This window comes from Scyliorhinus canicula, chromosome 9, assembly GCF_902713615.1.
Source record: "Scyliorhinus canicula chromosome 9, sScyCan1.1, whole genome shotgun sequence".
NCBI lineage: Eukaryota > Metazoa > Chordata > Chondrichthyes > Carcharhiniformes > Scyliorhinidae > Scyliorhinus > Scyliorhinus canicula.
Window position 1 is genome coordinate 67,582,455 of NC_052154.1, and position 16,067 is coordinate 67,598,521.

General features: G+C 39.5%; 1 protein-coding gene across 1 annotated transcript in view; it reads right to left on the minus strand.

Moving 5' to 3' along the window:
- LOC119970889 overlaps positions 1-16,067 on the minus strand; it is a gene marked incomplete at its 5' end in the record, with an annotated part of 434,610 nt that overhangs the window by 237,241 nt on the left and 181,302 nt on the right. The window contains 2 exon segments of the mRNA XM_038805997.1: positions 12,491-14,138; positions 14,140-15,030. Of these exon segments, the coding sequence (XP_038661925.1) occupies positions 12,491-14,138; positions 14,140-15,030 (2,539 nt within the window).

Genomic DNA, 16,067 nt, shown 5'->3' on the forward strand with positions numbered 1-16,067 from the left:
CCCAACTTGTCACTCCTGAGCTTTGTCATGGAATAGAAATGGGAGTGCAACATGTGAAACACACAGTTTTTCCAGGCTTTGAATCAACTTCAATAATCAGAGAAAGAGGACTGCAGTCTGGATGAAACTGCTTCATTGCCATATGTTTGGCAGCCCTGTACTGTCACTTGTCCCCCTGTACTAAAGGTTATGCTATTGTTTTTAGGAGTTTGTGATATCGAGTCAGAACTTTACACTTTTAAATACAACTTTCTACCAACCTCGTGGAACAGTACAAATTCCCAGTCGAGGTTTCATTTTGTCCCAACTACATTTCTGTCACTGAATATTTCACTGTGTCTCCAGCAATCAATTCAAACATTCCACTCTGGACTTCCATCAACCTGTTTTTAGAGTGCATTGATTTGGGGTGTGTGTGTGTGGAGGGGGGTGACTTAGATTGATAGTTTATCTCGATCAAAACATTTCAGAATCTTAAATAACTCTATTAAGTCAGCCCTCAGCCTTCCTCTTATTGAGAGGAAAGATCCAGCCTGTCAAACTTTCTGATATGTGTACTCAAGCATTTCTTGTATCATCCTTCTAAGCCTTCTCCAGCGCATAAACATCCTTTTCATAATAGACCAGAACTGCACAAAATACCCTGAAGTGCATTCTAACCAGGTTCAATTGAGGGTTAGCATAGAATTTAGCATACTTTAACATACATACATACAAACAAACAAATTAGGAGGAGTAGGTCCTTCGAGCCTGCATTGCCATTCAATAAGATCATCGCTGATCGGACTGCAACGTCAGCTCCTTAATCCTGCCAACCACCGATAATCTTTTACCCACTTGCTTGCTAATCAATAATCAATCTAGCTCGGTCTTAAAAATATTAAAGATTTTGCTTCCACCTCCTTTTGAGGAAGAGTTCTAAAGACTCGTGACACTCGGAGATAAATAATTTCTCCCAGTCTCTATCTTAAATGAGGGACCCCTTATTTTTAAACAGTGATCCCTAGTTCAAGAAACTTCCACAAGAGGAAACATCCTCTCCACATCCACCCTTTCAAGACACATCTTCTACCCATCTGGCCTTGCTAACTTATAGCACAGCCTATAGTGATTAATGCACTCCATGATCCCTTTGTTCCTCCACCCCACAGAGACTTGCACCTTCCAAGTAATGTGACCTCCCTATTCTTCCTACTTAAAAGATATTATCCAAAATTTATTGGTGTTGACAATTATTTTCCCATTCTATTAATGTCAACCTGCAGTGTTTACTATTATCCCCAATTTGATGTCAACCACAAATTTGGAAATTCTGTTTTTAATTCCAAAATCCAAATTATTAATGTAAATTTCAAACAGAAGTGCTCCCAACACTGATCCTTGTGGGACACAGCTTCCCACATTTCTCTGAATAAGTACCCTGTTTCCCACTCTCTGCTTTTCATCATTAAGTCAACTAACAATCCATTCTGTCACTTGTCCCCGACTCCATATTTGCTCACCTTATTAATGGGCACCTTATCAGAGGCCTTTTGAAAATCCAGATGAGTTACATCAACTACATTACCATGGTTTGCTCTGTTACCTCCTCAAAAAATTCAATAAAGTTGGTATTTTCCCTTTTGAAATCCATGCTGACTATTCATTACTGTATTTCTCATTTCTAGATGTTCTTCTATTATCTCCTTTAGTAAGGATTCCATTATTTTTTCTACCACTGATATTAAGCTGACATGTTCTGTCCCTCTTCTTAAACATAGGAATAACATTAGCTATTCCCTAGTCGTCTGTCACTGCACCTTTTTGTAATGAATTATTAAATGTGTGTTCTAATGTCTCTGTTATCTCTTCCCTCAATTCTTTTAAAATACATGATGCAATCCATCCACATCAGGAGTATTATCCTGTTTGTTTACTTTTTTCAATACATCCTTTTTTTTAAAATCCACCCATCCCATTACTCACCTCCGGACCTAGGCCCAACCATCTTCAGCTACTTCATCGATAACCTGCTTTCCATCATAAGGTCAGAAGTGGGGATGTTTGTGGATGACTGCACAATGTTCAGCACCATTCGAGACTCCTCAGATAATGAAGCAGTCCATGTTCAAATGCAGCAAGACCTGGACAATATCCAGGCTTGGGCTGACAAGTGGCAAGTTACATTCGTGCCACACAAGTGCCAGACAATCACCATCTCCTACAAAAGAGGATCTAACCACCACCCCTTGACATTCAATGACATTACCATTGTTGAATCCCTCACAACCAACATCCTGGGGTCACCATTGATCTGAAACTGAACTGGACGAGCCACATTAATACTGTGGCTACCAGGGCAGGTCAAAGGCTAGGAATCTTATGACGAGTAACTCACCTCCTAACACCACAAAGCCTATCAACCATCTACAAGGCACAAGTCAGGAGTGTAATGGAATACTCTCCACATGTCTGGATGAGTGCAGCTCCAACAACACTCTAGAAGCTCAGCACCATCCAGGACAAAGCATCCCACTTGATTCCTCCTCCTTCCACAAACATTCAAACCCTCCACCACTGACGAACAGCGACAGCCTTGTGTATCATCTACAATAGGTCCTTTAGGCAGCACCTTCCAAACCTACGACCACTATCATCTAGAAAGTCAAGAGCAGCAGGTACCTGGGAACCCCACCTCCTAGTCATTTACCACCATGACTTGGATATATATCACCGTTTCTTCACTGTCACTGGGACAAAATCCTGGAACTCCCTCCCTAACATCACAGTGGGTGTACCTACACCTGAAGGACTGCAGCGGTTCAAGAAGGAAACTCACCACTGCCTTCTGAAGAGCAACCAGGGATGGGCAATAAATGATGGCCAACCAGCGACGCCTACATCTCGTCGATGAATGTTTTTTAAAAATAATTTCATCACTCAATGACACATCCACAAGTTCTATTGCCCTGCCAAATAATGAAGCAAATAATCATTTACTACTTATGCCATAATTACCTGTGATATTATGCTGTGTATTCCCTAAATGGTTCCATTCCGGCCACATCTTCCGTGTTTTTATTGATGTACCCGTAAAGTATTTTTCGTTTTCATTTTATGTTCCTTAATAATTTAACTTCATAATCTTTGTGCCTTAAACTTTTTTTTTCACTTCCTTCTTAATCTCTCATTATACACACCTCTGCTGTTTATATACTGAATGTATGCCTCCTTTCTAGCCCTCAATTGCTCCCTTATGTCTTTATTCATCAGTGAAATCCCATGAGCGTTGCATTAGTTACTCCCTCTTAGCGGGTTTTATTTTCTCAAGTACTATTCTCAGAACCTCAAAACCAACCTTTCACCAATCTATGAACCAGGTATCATCAAACTTATGTCCTTTTCTAGAAAGGTCAATAACCATAGTGTACAGACTGAAGGTGACTGCCAAAAGAACAAAAGGTCACAAATGGAAAAAATGAGATATTAGGATTTGGAATGCACTGCCTGACAGTGTGATGGAAGCAGCTTTCAGAGGGGAATTGGATAAATACATGGAGAAAACATTGCAGAAATATGTGGAAAGAATGGGGAAACGGGGTTAATTGGATTGCTCTTTGAAAAAAGCTGGTAGACTCAATGGTTCAAATGGCCTCCTTCAATACTGTCCTGTTCTATTATCAACTTAAAATGGTCACTATTACTCATTATGATAACTATTTCCCGGATTTTCCCATACTTTTACCTCTCATCTGTCCTGGCTCATGCCCCATTACATCTAATTGAGAACTTTCCTTTGTTGGGCTTTTTACATATTGGGTTAGAAAGGACTCCTGCACACATTGTAAGAAGTCCATTCCTTTATCCCCTTTACCTATCTCTGATATCCAATTACTATCAGGGTACTTGATATTTGTCTAACAGCACTAGCTACTGATTTCAATTCATGGACCAATAACAGCGGACTGCCCAAAATAACCTTGGTTATATTATTTATAGGAGTTTTTTTTTTAGAAAATATAAATTTGGATACAGTCTGTCACATCAGGGAAAACACATCAAACAGCCTGCCTGGTAGGCAATATTTATTTATAAATCTGTATTGTGCCATTACTTTCTTAGGAGACCGGACCAGACCCCAACATTTGTTAGGATACCAGACAAGAACCCCAAATTATTTTTTTTAAATTTGTGTCACTGGGAGGAAAGGATACTTCACCCCAGGAGTGATGACTCTGACCAATAGGTATATTTTGTTAAAACCAACATTATTTAAAATTGACATTAACATCAAATGAGTAGCTGTACAATTATCAGTCAAACAGCTCTTGCACAAGGATAAAATCTATAACTGCTACTAATTCTAATTAAGCAACCCAATGTAGTTTAAATGCCACATATAAATAAAGTTAACATATAATAATAAAGTTAACACAAGTTTACTTGCTCAGCTCTGCAGACCTTTGGATCAAGTTCCTTTCAAGAGCAGATTCAGCACACTTCTGCTCATTCTATCAGCATTTGGCAAAACTGCTGTTAAATTTAAAATCCTTCTGTCTTGTCACACTCAAATCCTATGGCAAACAGCAAAACTATGGACCGACGTGGCTCCTCCCATTAATTGCATCATCTGCATCCCACTGAGATGACATATAACCTGCTTAGTTAGGACTAAATACAACCCCTCATAAATTAATTACTCTCCAGGAATCATAGCCATATCTCATTAACCCTTTATCTAACCAAGTAAGTGCCTGAAATCAATGATGACTTCACCTTTTACAACTCTTTAATTACAGCTTTTACAGAACCACAGTCTGGGCACCTTAACCTAGGCCCTTTAATATTATTACCACAACAAATATATACCTTAACCCAGCCTTTTAAAATCGTTGCTCCAACAGATATAAAATATAATATATAATAATTTCTACATTCATCACCCAGCAGTAAGTTTTTCTTTTGGATTTTAATCTTTGCTTGCACAGATTCACAACAACCTTGTCCAATAGTTGTCAAAATACTAAAATAAATTTCTTAAAATGAAGATTTATCCTACATCCCAATTTCTTATCATTGACATTGAGGATATACACCACAACAAAACGAAATTTACAAATTTTGATCATGAGCTACATATTATCAGTCAAACAGCTCTTTTACAAGGATAAATTTAACAGCAATTTTGCCAAATGCTGTTAGGATGAGCAGAAGTGTGCTGAATCTGCTTTTGAAAGGAACTCCATCCAAAGGTCTGCAGAGTTCAGCAAGTAAACTTGTTTTGTTAACTTTATTTATATGTGGCATTTAAACTGTATTGGGTTGCTTAATTAGAATTAGTAGCAGTTATAGATATTAAGGAGCCAGGAAGCCCAAAATGTACCAGATGGAATTTTGCAGCAACTGGAAGAATCCCTCGTGGAAGGAGTCTAGATAGCTTCAACACAATTACTGGTGGTATATGCCCACCCTTCAGATCTACAAATAATTTTGCTCAAAATGAGAAAACACACTTAAAGATGGTATAAATAGGGCAGCATGGTGGCGCAATGGATAGCACTGCTGCCTCATGGCGCCGAGGTCCCAGGTTCGATCCCGGCTCTGGGTCACTGTCCGTGTGGAGCTTGCACATTCTCCTCGTGTTTGCGTGGGTTTTGCCCTCACAACCCAAAGATGTGCAGGGTAGGTGATTGGCCATGCTAAATTGCCCCTTAATTGGGGAAAAAATGAAGTGGGTACTCTAAATGTATAAAAAAAAGATGGTATAAAAATGGTTCACTTAGAACACAGAAAACTTAATTTTATACTCAACATTGGGATGAGTGAAGGCACTTGAAGATATCTTCCCTTCTGTAACTTCCATCTGAGGATAGACAATCAACAAATATTCACTACAAGCCCACTGAACGCCAGTTATTTTGACCACACTTTCTCATTCCCTGCTTCCTGTTAGGACTTAATTGCAATCTACAAAGTTTTTTCCATCACATATGCTCTGTGATGCAAACAATCATACCAATGCTTTTGATTTCTGATATTTCCTTTGTCCCTCAACCAAGGAGTCTTCACCACCATGTTTGGCAGAGTCACTGACTGTGTCGATCATATTTATTGTACTTCTGCTCTCACTCCTTCCCCTCCCACTCTGAACCATGAAAGGATTGTTCTGAGCTCACTTTCCACCCCACCAGCCTCCAAATGAAATAGGTGCCACAGAGTGGTATTAAGTGCTGCATGATGATCTGCATATACGCCTGGATCAAAAATGGACCCGTCCATAGACTGTGATAATCATAAACGTTTATAGATTACTCCAAGTCACTGAAGGTAGTCTGCGGTGGATGCATGAATCATCAATTGAACGACCACTTTTTTTCACTGGAAAGGAGGCATCAGCGATACCGTTTTCACTAGGGTGATTTAAGTTTCACAAGTAAATGTTAGAAATCTATATTCATATTTCATGGCATTTGTGAACAGAGGAGGTTTACAATTAATTAGCATGCAGGTAAACCATGTATGCTGATTCCATTACCCAGAAACCAGCCATATCGCACTCACTGTGCAGTATTTAATGGTGTCCAAATTATTTGAAGGAGAATAAAAATTGGGTGGATGGATCTTAGAAAAGTGATATTCTCAGGATTGCCCACATCTTCACAGTTTTTTTAGCTGCACTGCCATTTTTCATTTCAGGCACAATGGGGGAATAGGTTTACGTAGTATATCAAATGACAGCTCTTGGAGGATGCTGTAATTCCAAATTTAGGATTGTCTGATATTTGACTATCCCAGCAAGGAACTTATTAGAAAAAGTGAGGAAGGCACTCCTTTTCACCTTACTGAGTATCAACAGTACTTTATTAGTTGCAGGCAGATAGGAGAGAAGTGGATGGCTGCACTGACTCGATTGGTGACTTCTCTCAATGCAGCTGTCACCTGGATTTTACTGGAGGGTGGTCTCAAGACCTAAATAGGTCAACCTTCCTTTGGGTGCCCAAGTCAATGGAAACAGTTGTTCTGGAATGTAAACTCCCTGTCCTTACCGTCAGCATCACAAGAGTAACTCTGAAAAGCAGATAATACATATGGTATTCTCTAAAATCTGTAAGTTAACAACATTCATATTTATCTTCTATTTCTCAAACAAAATAGAAATTAGGGTCTCTTAAACTATGTTCATCTTCACCTCCCCTCCAAGAACAGATCATAAGATAAGAAACAGGAGGAGGAGATTTGGTCCATTGAGCTTGCGCCACAATGCCGTACCATGATCTGATTGTGTCCTTAACTCCACTGTCCTGCCTGTCCTTCAAACCCCTCCACTCCCTTATCAATCAAAAATCTGTCCAACTCAACCTTCAACATATTCAATTACCCAGTCTCCACTGCTCTCAGAGAAGCAGAGAATAAATTCCTCCTCACCTCTTCTGAAATAGGAAATCTGTTAATTATTAAACTGTGCCCCCTATTCCTAGATTCCATCACAGGAGGGAACATCCTCTCAGCATCTAACCTATCAGGTCCCCTCAGAATCTTATATGTTTCCATAAAATAACCTCTCATTCTTCTAAACTCCAATAAGCATGGCCCAATCTCAACCTTTTGTCACAAGACAACTGCTTCATTCCAGGAAACAGCCAACTGAACCTTCTCTGAGCTGCAGCAATACAAGCATGTACATCCTGAAGGAGTCTACAACTCTACACAGTACTCCAGGTGAAATCTCACCATTTCCTTCTACAGTTACATATTTTTATACTCCATACCCTTTGCAATAAAAGCCAACCTTCCATTTGCCTTAATTGATTGCTGTATCTGTATGCTAACATTCTCTGATTCGTGTATAAAGTTTCCTCCTTACTGCAGCATTCTGCAGTCGCTTTCCGTTTAAATATTCTGCTTTTCTAATCTTTCAGCCATATGTGGAAAATATCACCTTTTTCCACATTAAACTCCAGCTGCCAAACTTTTTCACACCTATCCAAATCCCTTTGCAGCCATTTTGAATCTTTCCCCCTACGTATCTTAGTATCATAATCAAATTTGGCAACAATGCAATCATTTTCTTTATCCAAGTGATTACTGTTTCGAAATCACTCCTTGGTGTTTTTATATTCAACTTTCTAATTTATATGTGCCTGTTGATAAAGGGGATGTTTAGTTGCACTTTTGTCTATTTTATGCAGGTACTGGGCATTATGGGCACAGCCTAACCAAATTTGTTTTAAACGTGGTAGTGAGTGGGAAATGCTGGGAGTTTCCCGGCAGCTGACCCAGCGAGGCTGTCACAGGTATCTAGCAGTAATTAGGTCACTTAATGTATCCCCACGGGCTTCAGGTCGAAAATGACTGTACCGCCGGATGATTCGCTGATACCACGCTTGGCAGCTCCCCACTAACGAGGGGGAGCAGCATTTAAACCAATCCCGCACAGCAAACCCCAGACAGCACACAGCCATGCCACAGCGCAAACCAGCTCCAGCTCCATGATTCGGGAATGCCAACCCCCTCATTTCAGACAGTGCATTGCTCTAGCATGTGCTGTTTAAATGGCACAATTTGCTCCTTGGTTTTCTCTACTGATTGTTAACCTTAAAAAAAAAACACATTTTCTCTAGACACAATATAAAAAAAGATCAGATTGTGTATTGAAGAGTTGATAATTCTGTGGCAGTGACCATTTAGAGATCAGTGAAAACATATTCCAATTTTGAGCATCTTTTTAACAATATAGTTTCTTAAATTCAAACATGATCGCTGAAAAATTGAAGCTCTTAATCAAGTTTTTTTCGCAAATTCTGAACAATTCTACCAAAAATGTTAGGTATTAGACTCATTTCCATAGCGTAGGCTGATATCATGTCATTGCATTCATGCTGGAAATGAAATTCACAGCATATATATATTCATACTGACCAGAATAAAATCACAGAATTGTTGTGGTGCAGAAGGTCATTCAGCCCATTGTGTTTTCATTGGCTCACCAAATGAGCATTATGAATTAGTGCCATTCCCCTGCCGTTTCCCCATACCCCTGCACATTATTTATTTTCAAATAATCATCTAATGCTCTCTTGAATATCTCGATTGAACTGTTTATGAGCTGCTTTCCAGTAATAGATCCAAAAACTGATGCAGAAGCAATTTGAAATATATTGCACTGAACAAAATACTAACAAAAGTGCCGATCAACAAAACAAGAATATTGGGGGGGGCCTGCTACAGCGAAGCGAAACCAATAGCCCATAAACAAATATTATAATAAGAATATTGTCCATTAGGTAGATATAATGCTGAATGAAGTACCCAATGTTAACAGAAAGTTAAGAATAAATACGTATATACAGTCGAGATCTCAAAAGAAATTGCAGTCATTGCGCAAGGCACCACATTTTCAAAGGACATGAAGCAGATAAATGTACATTATGAAATCATCTTCCTGGCAAAAAAGCAATTTCTGACAGTTCAAATTTTAAACTCACAATACAATATCAAGTCACAAGGTACCTGGAAGTATCAGGAGTTGGACCCGTCTTTTCTTAAGTGCAAAGAAACAGCAGAACAGAAAGGTAGGCATTTTTTCATTTCTAAGGCTATCTGCAGTCTGATGAATCCCTTCAGACCTACAAGTCCTGGGATTGAGCAGCAGATGTACCAGGAGGTGTACCTTGTGGTGTCTGTCACTACAGAGTTTCAGTATACTTTTCTTCATCCATCTCAAGTCACACACACTGTTCCAACTAAAAATCATATATTTAGAGCCTTTCGCAAAGGTTGAACTCCAATACCCATGACAACGTCTTTATAAGATTTAGGGGGAATTACTGAAAGTGCATATTTCTGAAGTCCACAGAACATTCAGATACGTTCCTCAAACTAATTTCGCAGTGAATGCCTGCAGTTGTCTTGACTGTGAAGCTGCTGTACTGAGTGGGTAGTTAATTTTCTCCTTATAAAGACAATGAATAATGTTTAATACATAAACTTCTGCAGCGCAAAATAATTCTGGCAGGCAATTCCTGCATATTTGTGCCACATAACCAGAGTCTCTGCACTAAGATTAAAAAGCACAAGATAATACACCACAGTAGACGGTCATTCAGCCTATCATTCGTCAACAGTTGCTGCCCCTTCACAAATCTCATCTGGTTCTCACCTATCACCCCCGGCACACAATCCTCTATCTGTTTTGCACGTACATTCAGCAACAACTTCGTATCTGCATTAAACAGCAAAATCAGGCGGTACGACCCACAGTGCTCCGGGTCCTTGTCTTTCTTTAAAGTGAGCAAAACCGAGGCCTGTGATAGTGAGGAGGCCAGCTATTCCCTCTCCAATGACTTGTTAGACATCTCGACTAACAAGGACCCCAGCTCTGACCCAAACGTCTTATCGAACTCAGCTGGGAACCCATCCGGGGCCTTCCACATCTGCATCGACCCCAGGCAATCCATTACCACCCTCAGCCCTACCGACGGCCTCAATCGCTGCCCTTCACCTTTGCCACCCTCAGGAACTCCAGCCCATCTAAAAACTGCCTTGGACCCTCATCCCCCACCAAGCTATACAATTTCCAGTAAAATGCCTCAAATATCCCATTCGCCTCCTCTGGCTCCATTAGCACCATACCCCCATTATCTGCCCAATTTCCCTCACCGCTGCCTGCCTCCTCAACTGATGTGCATGCATCCTGCTGGTTTACTCCCCCTATTCATGTACTGCCCTTCTGGTGATGCGCAGTTGCCCCACCACCTTTCCCGCGGACACACGTCCAAACTCCATCTGGATCCTCTGTCTCTCCTTCAACGTTGCCTCCTCGGACGCGTACCTCCAGTCAACCCGCAGGATGGCCTCCACCAACCTCAACCTCTCCACCTGCTCCACCTTCTCTTTAGGCACCCAGATCAAGATTAAACTCCCACCGTACCACCACCTTTAGCACCTCCCACAACATGGAGAAGGAGACCTCCCCCATCTTATTCTGCTCCACATAGTTACGTATAGCCATCCCCAGCTTTCCGCAAACCTACTTATCCGCCAATAGTCTCACATTCAACATCCACTGCAACCATTGTGGACTCCCCTGTCATCTGCAATTCCATCCAATGCGGCATGTGGTCAGACACCACAATCGCCAAACACTCAGATTCAACCTGTGCGCTTGATCCACCTCAGGACGTCAGTCAAAGAACCCCTACCCCACCAACTTCGCAAACATATTTGCCACATACTTTGTGGCCTGCGTTCCCTCAATCCCTTCAGGCAGCCCCACTATCCGGAAATTCTCCTCCTGGAGCGATTCTCCACGTCCTCAACCTTCTGCCTCAGCTTATTCTGGCTCTCTACCACGAGCACCATCTCTGCCTCCAACGAGGCAAACAGGTCCTCATGCCAACACCTCTACCTTCTGGAGCGCTGAACTCTGCGCCCCCAGCCTTGGCTCCACTCTCTCAATTGCTGCTGTTGGAACTTGGCGTTCAGAAATTCCACTAATAGATTATTGGGCAGACAACAACGCCCCAGAGCTCGCTGCCATCTTTCCCTCTGTCACTCTTCAAAAGTTCTCCCAGTCAGACTGCTGTCCTTTGATTATTGCACTGCTCGGTTGATAAGCCAAAAACAGGTCCTTATGGAGATGAATTTCTATCTCTCACTGTTCATTCATTTTTCACCAGCAAATACTCCCTACATAAGGTGAAAATGACCAAACAGTCCACCCCAATCAGGAGCCACCAAATGTGCAATCACTCACTCCATGCTCTCCTGCAGACGTGCCTACTGCAGCAACGTTTATAGTTGATAGCCACTTTCTGCATATCTTTTCCTCATGTCGCCACTGGGTTTTGGACAATTAACTTAAATATGTCCGCTGGTTACCAACTTTTGTGATACTAGAAACAGTTTCTCCTTTTTTAGCTTTGTCAAGACCCCTCATGATTTTGAATACCTCTATTACCTCTCATTTCAACTCTCTCACCTCCAGAGAATAATCTTAGTTTTTCTAATCTCTTCATGGAACTGAAGTATTTCATCCCTGGTACCAATCTGGTGAATCTCTCCTGTACATTCTCCTAGAGTTTCGATATATTTCCTAAACTCCAATGTTCAGAAGTGTCGAGCTAGTGAGCTATAAAAGAAGCAAAACTTGCTTCTTTGGCACTCTATACCCCTACTTATAAGAAAAAGGCTCCTCAACGGTTTTTTAAGCAGCGTTCTCAACCTGCACTGCCTTCAGACTGTATAAATATACCCCCATGTTTCAGTGTTGCTGCACTCCCTTTAAAATTGTACTGTTTGACTTACGTTGTTCTTATTATTCCAATCATGACTTTACTACCTGGCTGATGTTAAGAATAGGGCTGAAGTCTTAGGATACAGAATAATGATATCCTTTAGTATTACATTTAGCCATTTATATTCATTTTGTAATCACAATTATCTTGGGTAAAGCAAGGATAGATTGTATATACTTTATAAGTCATGGCTTTCAAATTTAGAAATATCCTACCTTCTAGTCTTTTGTCAGTAAGGCACCCTTCTTGCTTTAGTTGTTCAGCATTTTCGACAATTAAATCCTCTGCAGCTTGTTTTTCTGATTGATTGTGTTCTTTCGAATTTCCATGTTCATTATTGGCAATGTTTTCATTTCTATCTATATTTGCAGAAGTAGTTTCAAGCTTTTTACTTCCCACTATACTAGAGTTAGAAATGCTAGCCTCTGTCATTACTATACTCGACCAGTATTCTTCAACAGTAGAATATTCCTCATGTTCGCCTTCCTTTTTAACATTAAATTCACTATTTTCTTGCACTACATTCTCAGTTTTCAGGTCTTGTAAGAATGGATTTCTACAATCCTGTAGTGGATCCACATCTTTAATTATCAGATTACAACTTTCTGCAAAGTGTAGTTCCTTAGTTTCAATGTGTTTCTGTTTATTGAATTCACTCTGAAGTTGATCTGTATTTGCATGTTGCACATGTGCAGACATCTGATGTAACACATTGACTTGAATCTGCTGACTAGTTCTTTCTTTACTAACTGAACATGCATTCAGTTGTATATTTTCCTCTGTCCAACATACATGATCTTTTTCCAAATGGGTCATATATTCAAAGCCGTGCTTTTCACAATACTCAGTGTGCTCTGTTAAATTAGATTGTAAATGATCAGCATTTGTTGTAGATTGCATTTCTCCATTTATTAACTCTACTATGCCTGTACTATCAGTCAGCTGGTGAATAGCAGATCCTACATTTTCTTCAATCAATTGGGCAGTTTTAATACCTGTATGCTTTCCGCTGTCCTTCAATGAAGGATCTGAATTATCAGCAAGTGCAAAGTTCTCACATAAATTAGATTCAGTAGTGCCTTCAGAGCTTAAAGATTGGGTTAAAGAGATTTTGTACCCATCCAATTGCATATTTGCTTCCGGTTGAGTTAAATTTTTAATAAACTGTTCAGTTTGGTTAAGATTCTGACCATTAAATTGTGCATGTTCAATACACTCTGAATGTTGATTCATTATCTTTTTCTGCTCTAAACTTTTAGCCAAAGGCTGTGTATACTTAGAAGATGCCTGGTCAGGAATATTTACAAATTCCTCTGTGTTAGCTAAATTACAATCAGTCAATTGATGATTGAAAAATTCTTCATCAGAATGAATCAAAACCATTGATGTGCTATTCCGCTCTGTAACTTTTATGTCCTTATCATGGATATTTTCTGTTGCATCTGCTTCAGACAGAATTTGGTTATTTTTCTGAAATACTTTTTCTTCATAAATTTCTTTGCAATCTTTCATATCAATTTTATTTCTACTGTGTGGCACAAGTAATGATTCACCTGAAGAACTTTGAAATTGTCTATCTTGTAAATTGTAAGCAGAAGTCGGTGTGTGGCTGCAAACCACTAGTTCCAAGCAACTACTGCTTAAACTGTTTTCTGTGGCATGTTTAATTAACATAGGCATGTCTCCACAGCAATCCTTGAACTCCTGTTGCATTTCATCTTGATGAATGTCAGTTTCCGCTGGTGGAGACAACTCTACTTTTGTAAACACACAAGGTTCTTTATTTTCACTACTTGCTACAAATCTCGTTATGAAATGGCATTTTGTTTTCCGTAGTATCTGCAAGTGACTTGTGTTCAAGAATTTCTTCACTGATGTTAACATGCATGTTAAATGGATTCTGTATTGATTCTAAATTGGACCTCCAAGTTACATTAGAAGATGCCACTGTGTAATTTTGACAGTTTGATTCCTTGAAACAAGTTCTCTTACTCAAGACATAAGGAATTTCACCCGATAACCTGTTAGCCTTCAATGCATGTTGCAATTTTGAGTCTGATGTACTTGTTTGCAAAAGGAAATCATTTTCAGCTAATGGAATTTCACTAAGTTCTACATACTCCCCTTCAAGTTCGTGAAGAGGAATTGCCAGGGAATTAACAGAAATATCTAAACAATCTGCAACACTACTTAGGGAATTCTGCATCATCATTTTAGGACGTGCTTGCTGTGTTTTCAGTTCTTTTTCTTTCACAGTTAGATTTTGAGGTGTTTCAGAATGGTTTCCTGGTCCTGCATGGTGATCATTCAATAGTAAATTGTTTGGATTGTTACAAACTTCCTGATCCATAATCCAGTTTCCTGATGACATACTTTCAATAATTTTTGGTTTATCAACAAATTCTGGATTCACTACCTCTTCCCAACGTACGCGCAAGATACTGCTGTTTGCAGACAAAAGACAATTTTGTAAAGCTGTTCCCATCCGTTCCTTGTTAATATTGTCCAACCATTCCATAGTGAAGATAGAAGTATAAGAGATCTCTGGAACTATTACTTCCTCTATGTTGTACCCATTTGTTGCCAGGCATTTTAGTACAATATGTGGCGTTTTCTTCAGGTGTGGGACAACTTGAAGGTAGAAATCACCAGGTTGTAAAGTTCGCCAGTCAAGTGCAGAGAGTTGTATTACAATTTTTTCACAGATGCATAAAGGCCAGCCTTCATAGCGAAATAGTAATCCACAGTATTGAAACTGTTAAAAATAAGATTTAAAAGATTTCTGTTAAATGTTTGTTCTTGGACTTAAAGTAGTTTTCCATTGTTAAACAATTCACTAAAAACAAATTTAACAAAAAATATATTTATGGTGGACAACATTGGAAAACTGACATATCCATCTAAATCCATTTTTGAAGACAATTAGCACACATATAAATGTTATAATCAGGCAATTATATTAGCATTCTTGTGCTAGCTGCAGTGGAGCTTAGCTAAAGAAATAGAAATGAGTTGAAAGGGCAGAAATTACTGACCACTAGTACAAACATGTATTTGAACATAGCAGTAAATAGTAATTAGGTGCATAGTAAATAGGTGCATTTCTTGAAATCTTCAGAACGGACAAAACTCAAGTGAATTTATATTATGTTTCACACTGTAGCATTCAAAACCATACCAAAGTTTGTTACAAATAATTCTAATTATTGCCACTGCTAAAGGTGGATGAAGCTAATGGTTTTGCCAGTTAGTTTGTTTGTCTCTAAACAATATACCTCAAAAACTAATGGATGGATTTCAATGAAATTTAGCAAACAGATAGGGTATGGACCAAGGAAGTACTGGATATTTTTTTGAGAAGCGAGATTTTTTTGATTTTTTAGCAAGGATGTGTTACTTTTGGGTGCTAAAGCAAGTTGACTTTTTTAAAATGAATATTGTAGCTGTCCCAATTGCGGTGGTTGAATTTGTCACAGCTGTCAAAATGTGATGCAACTTGTTGGATGTGGCCTGGCCTGCAGCTTCCTCTGTGAGATGGATTTATTTTTTCAGCTTTGTAGTTTCAGTGCATCGACCAGGCAGGAAAAAGCCCCAAGAAAGACTTGCGTAACTGCAATAACGCTGAATTATCATAGTGTGGCGAAGGTATGCGCTTTTCTGAATATATTCTTTACTTGTTGCATTGTGCATAGCAGTTAGTAAGTAGGTGTAGAGAGCATGCCCAAAAGGGGGAGAGCCCAAGCCAAGAAAATGCTGAATCATTCATACATTAATAAAACTATCAACTTCAAA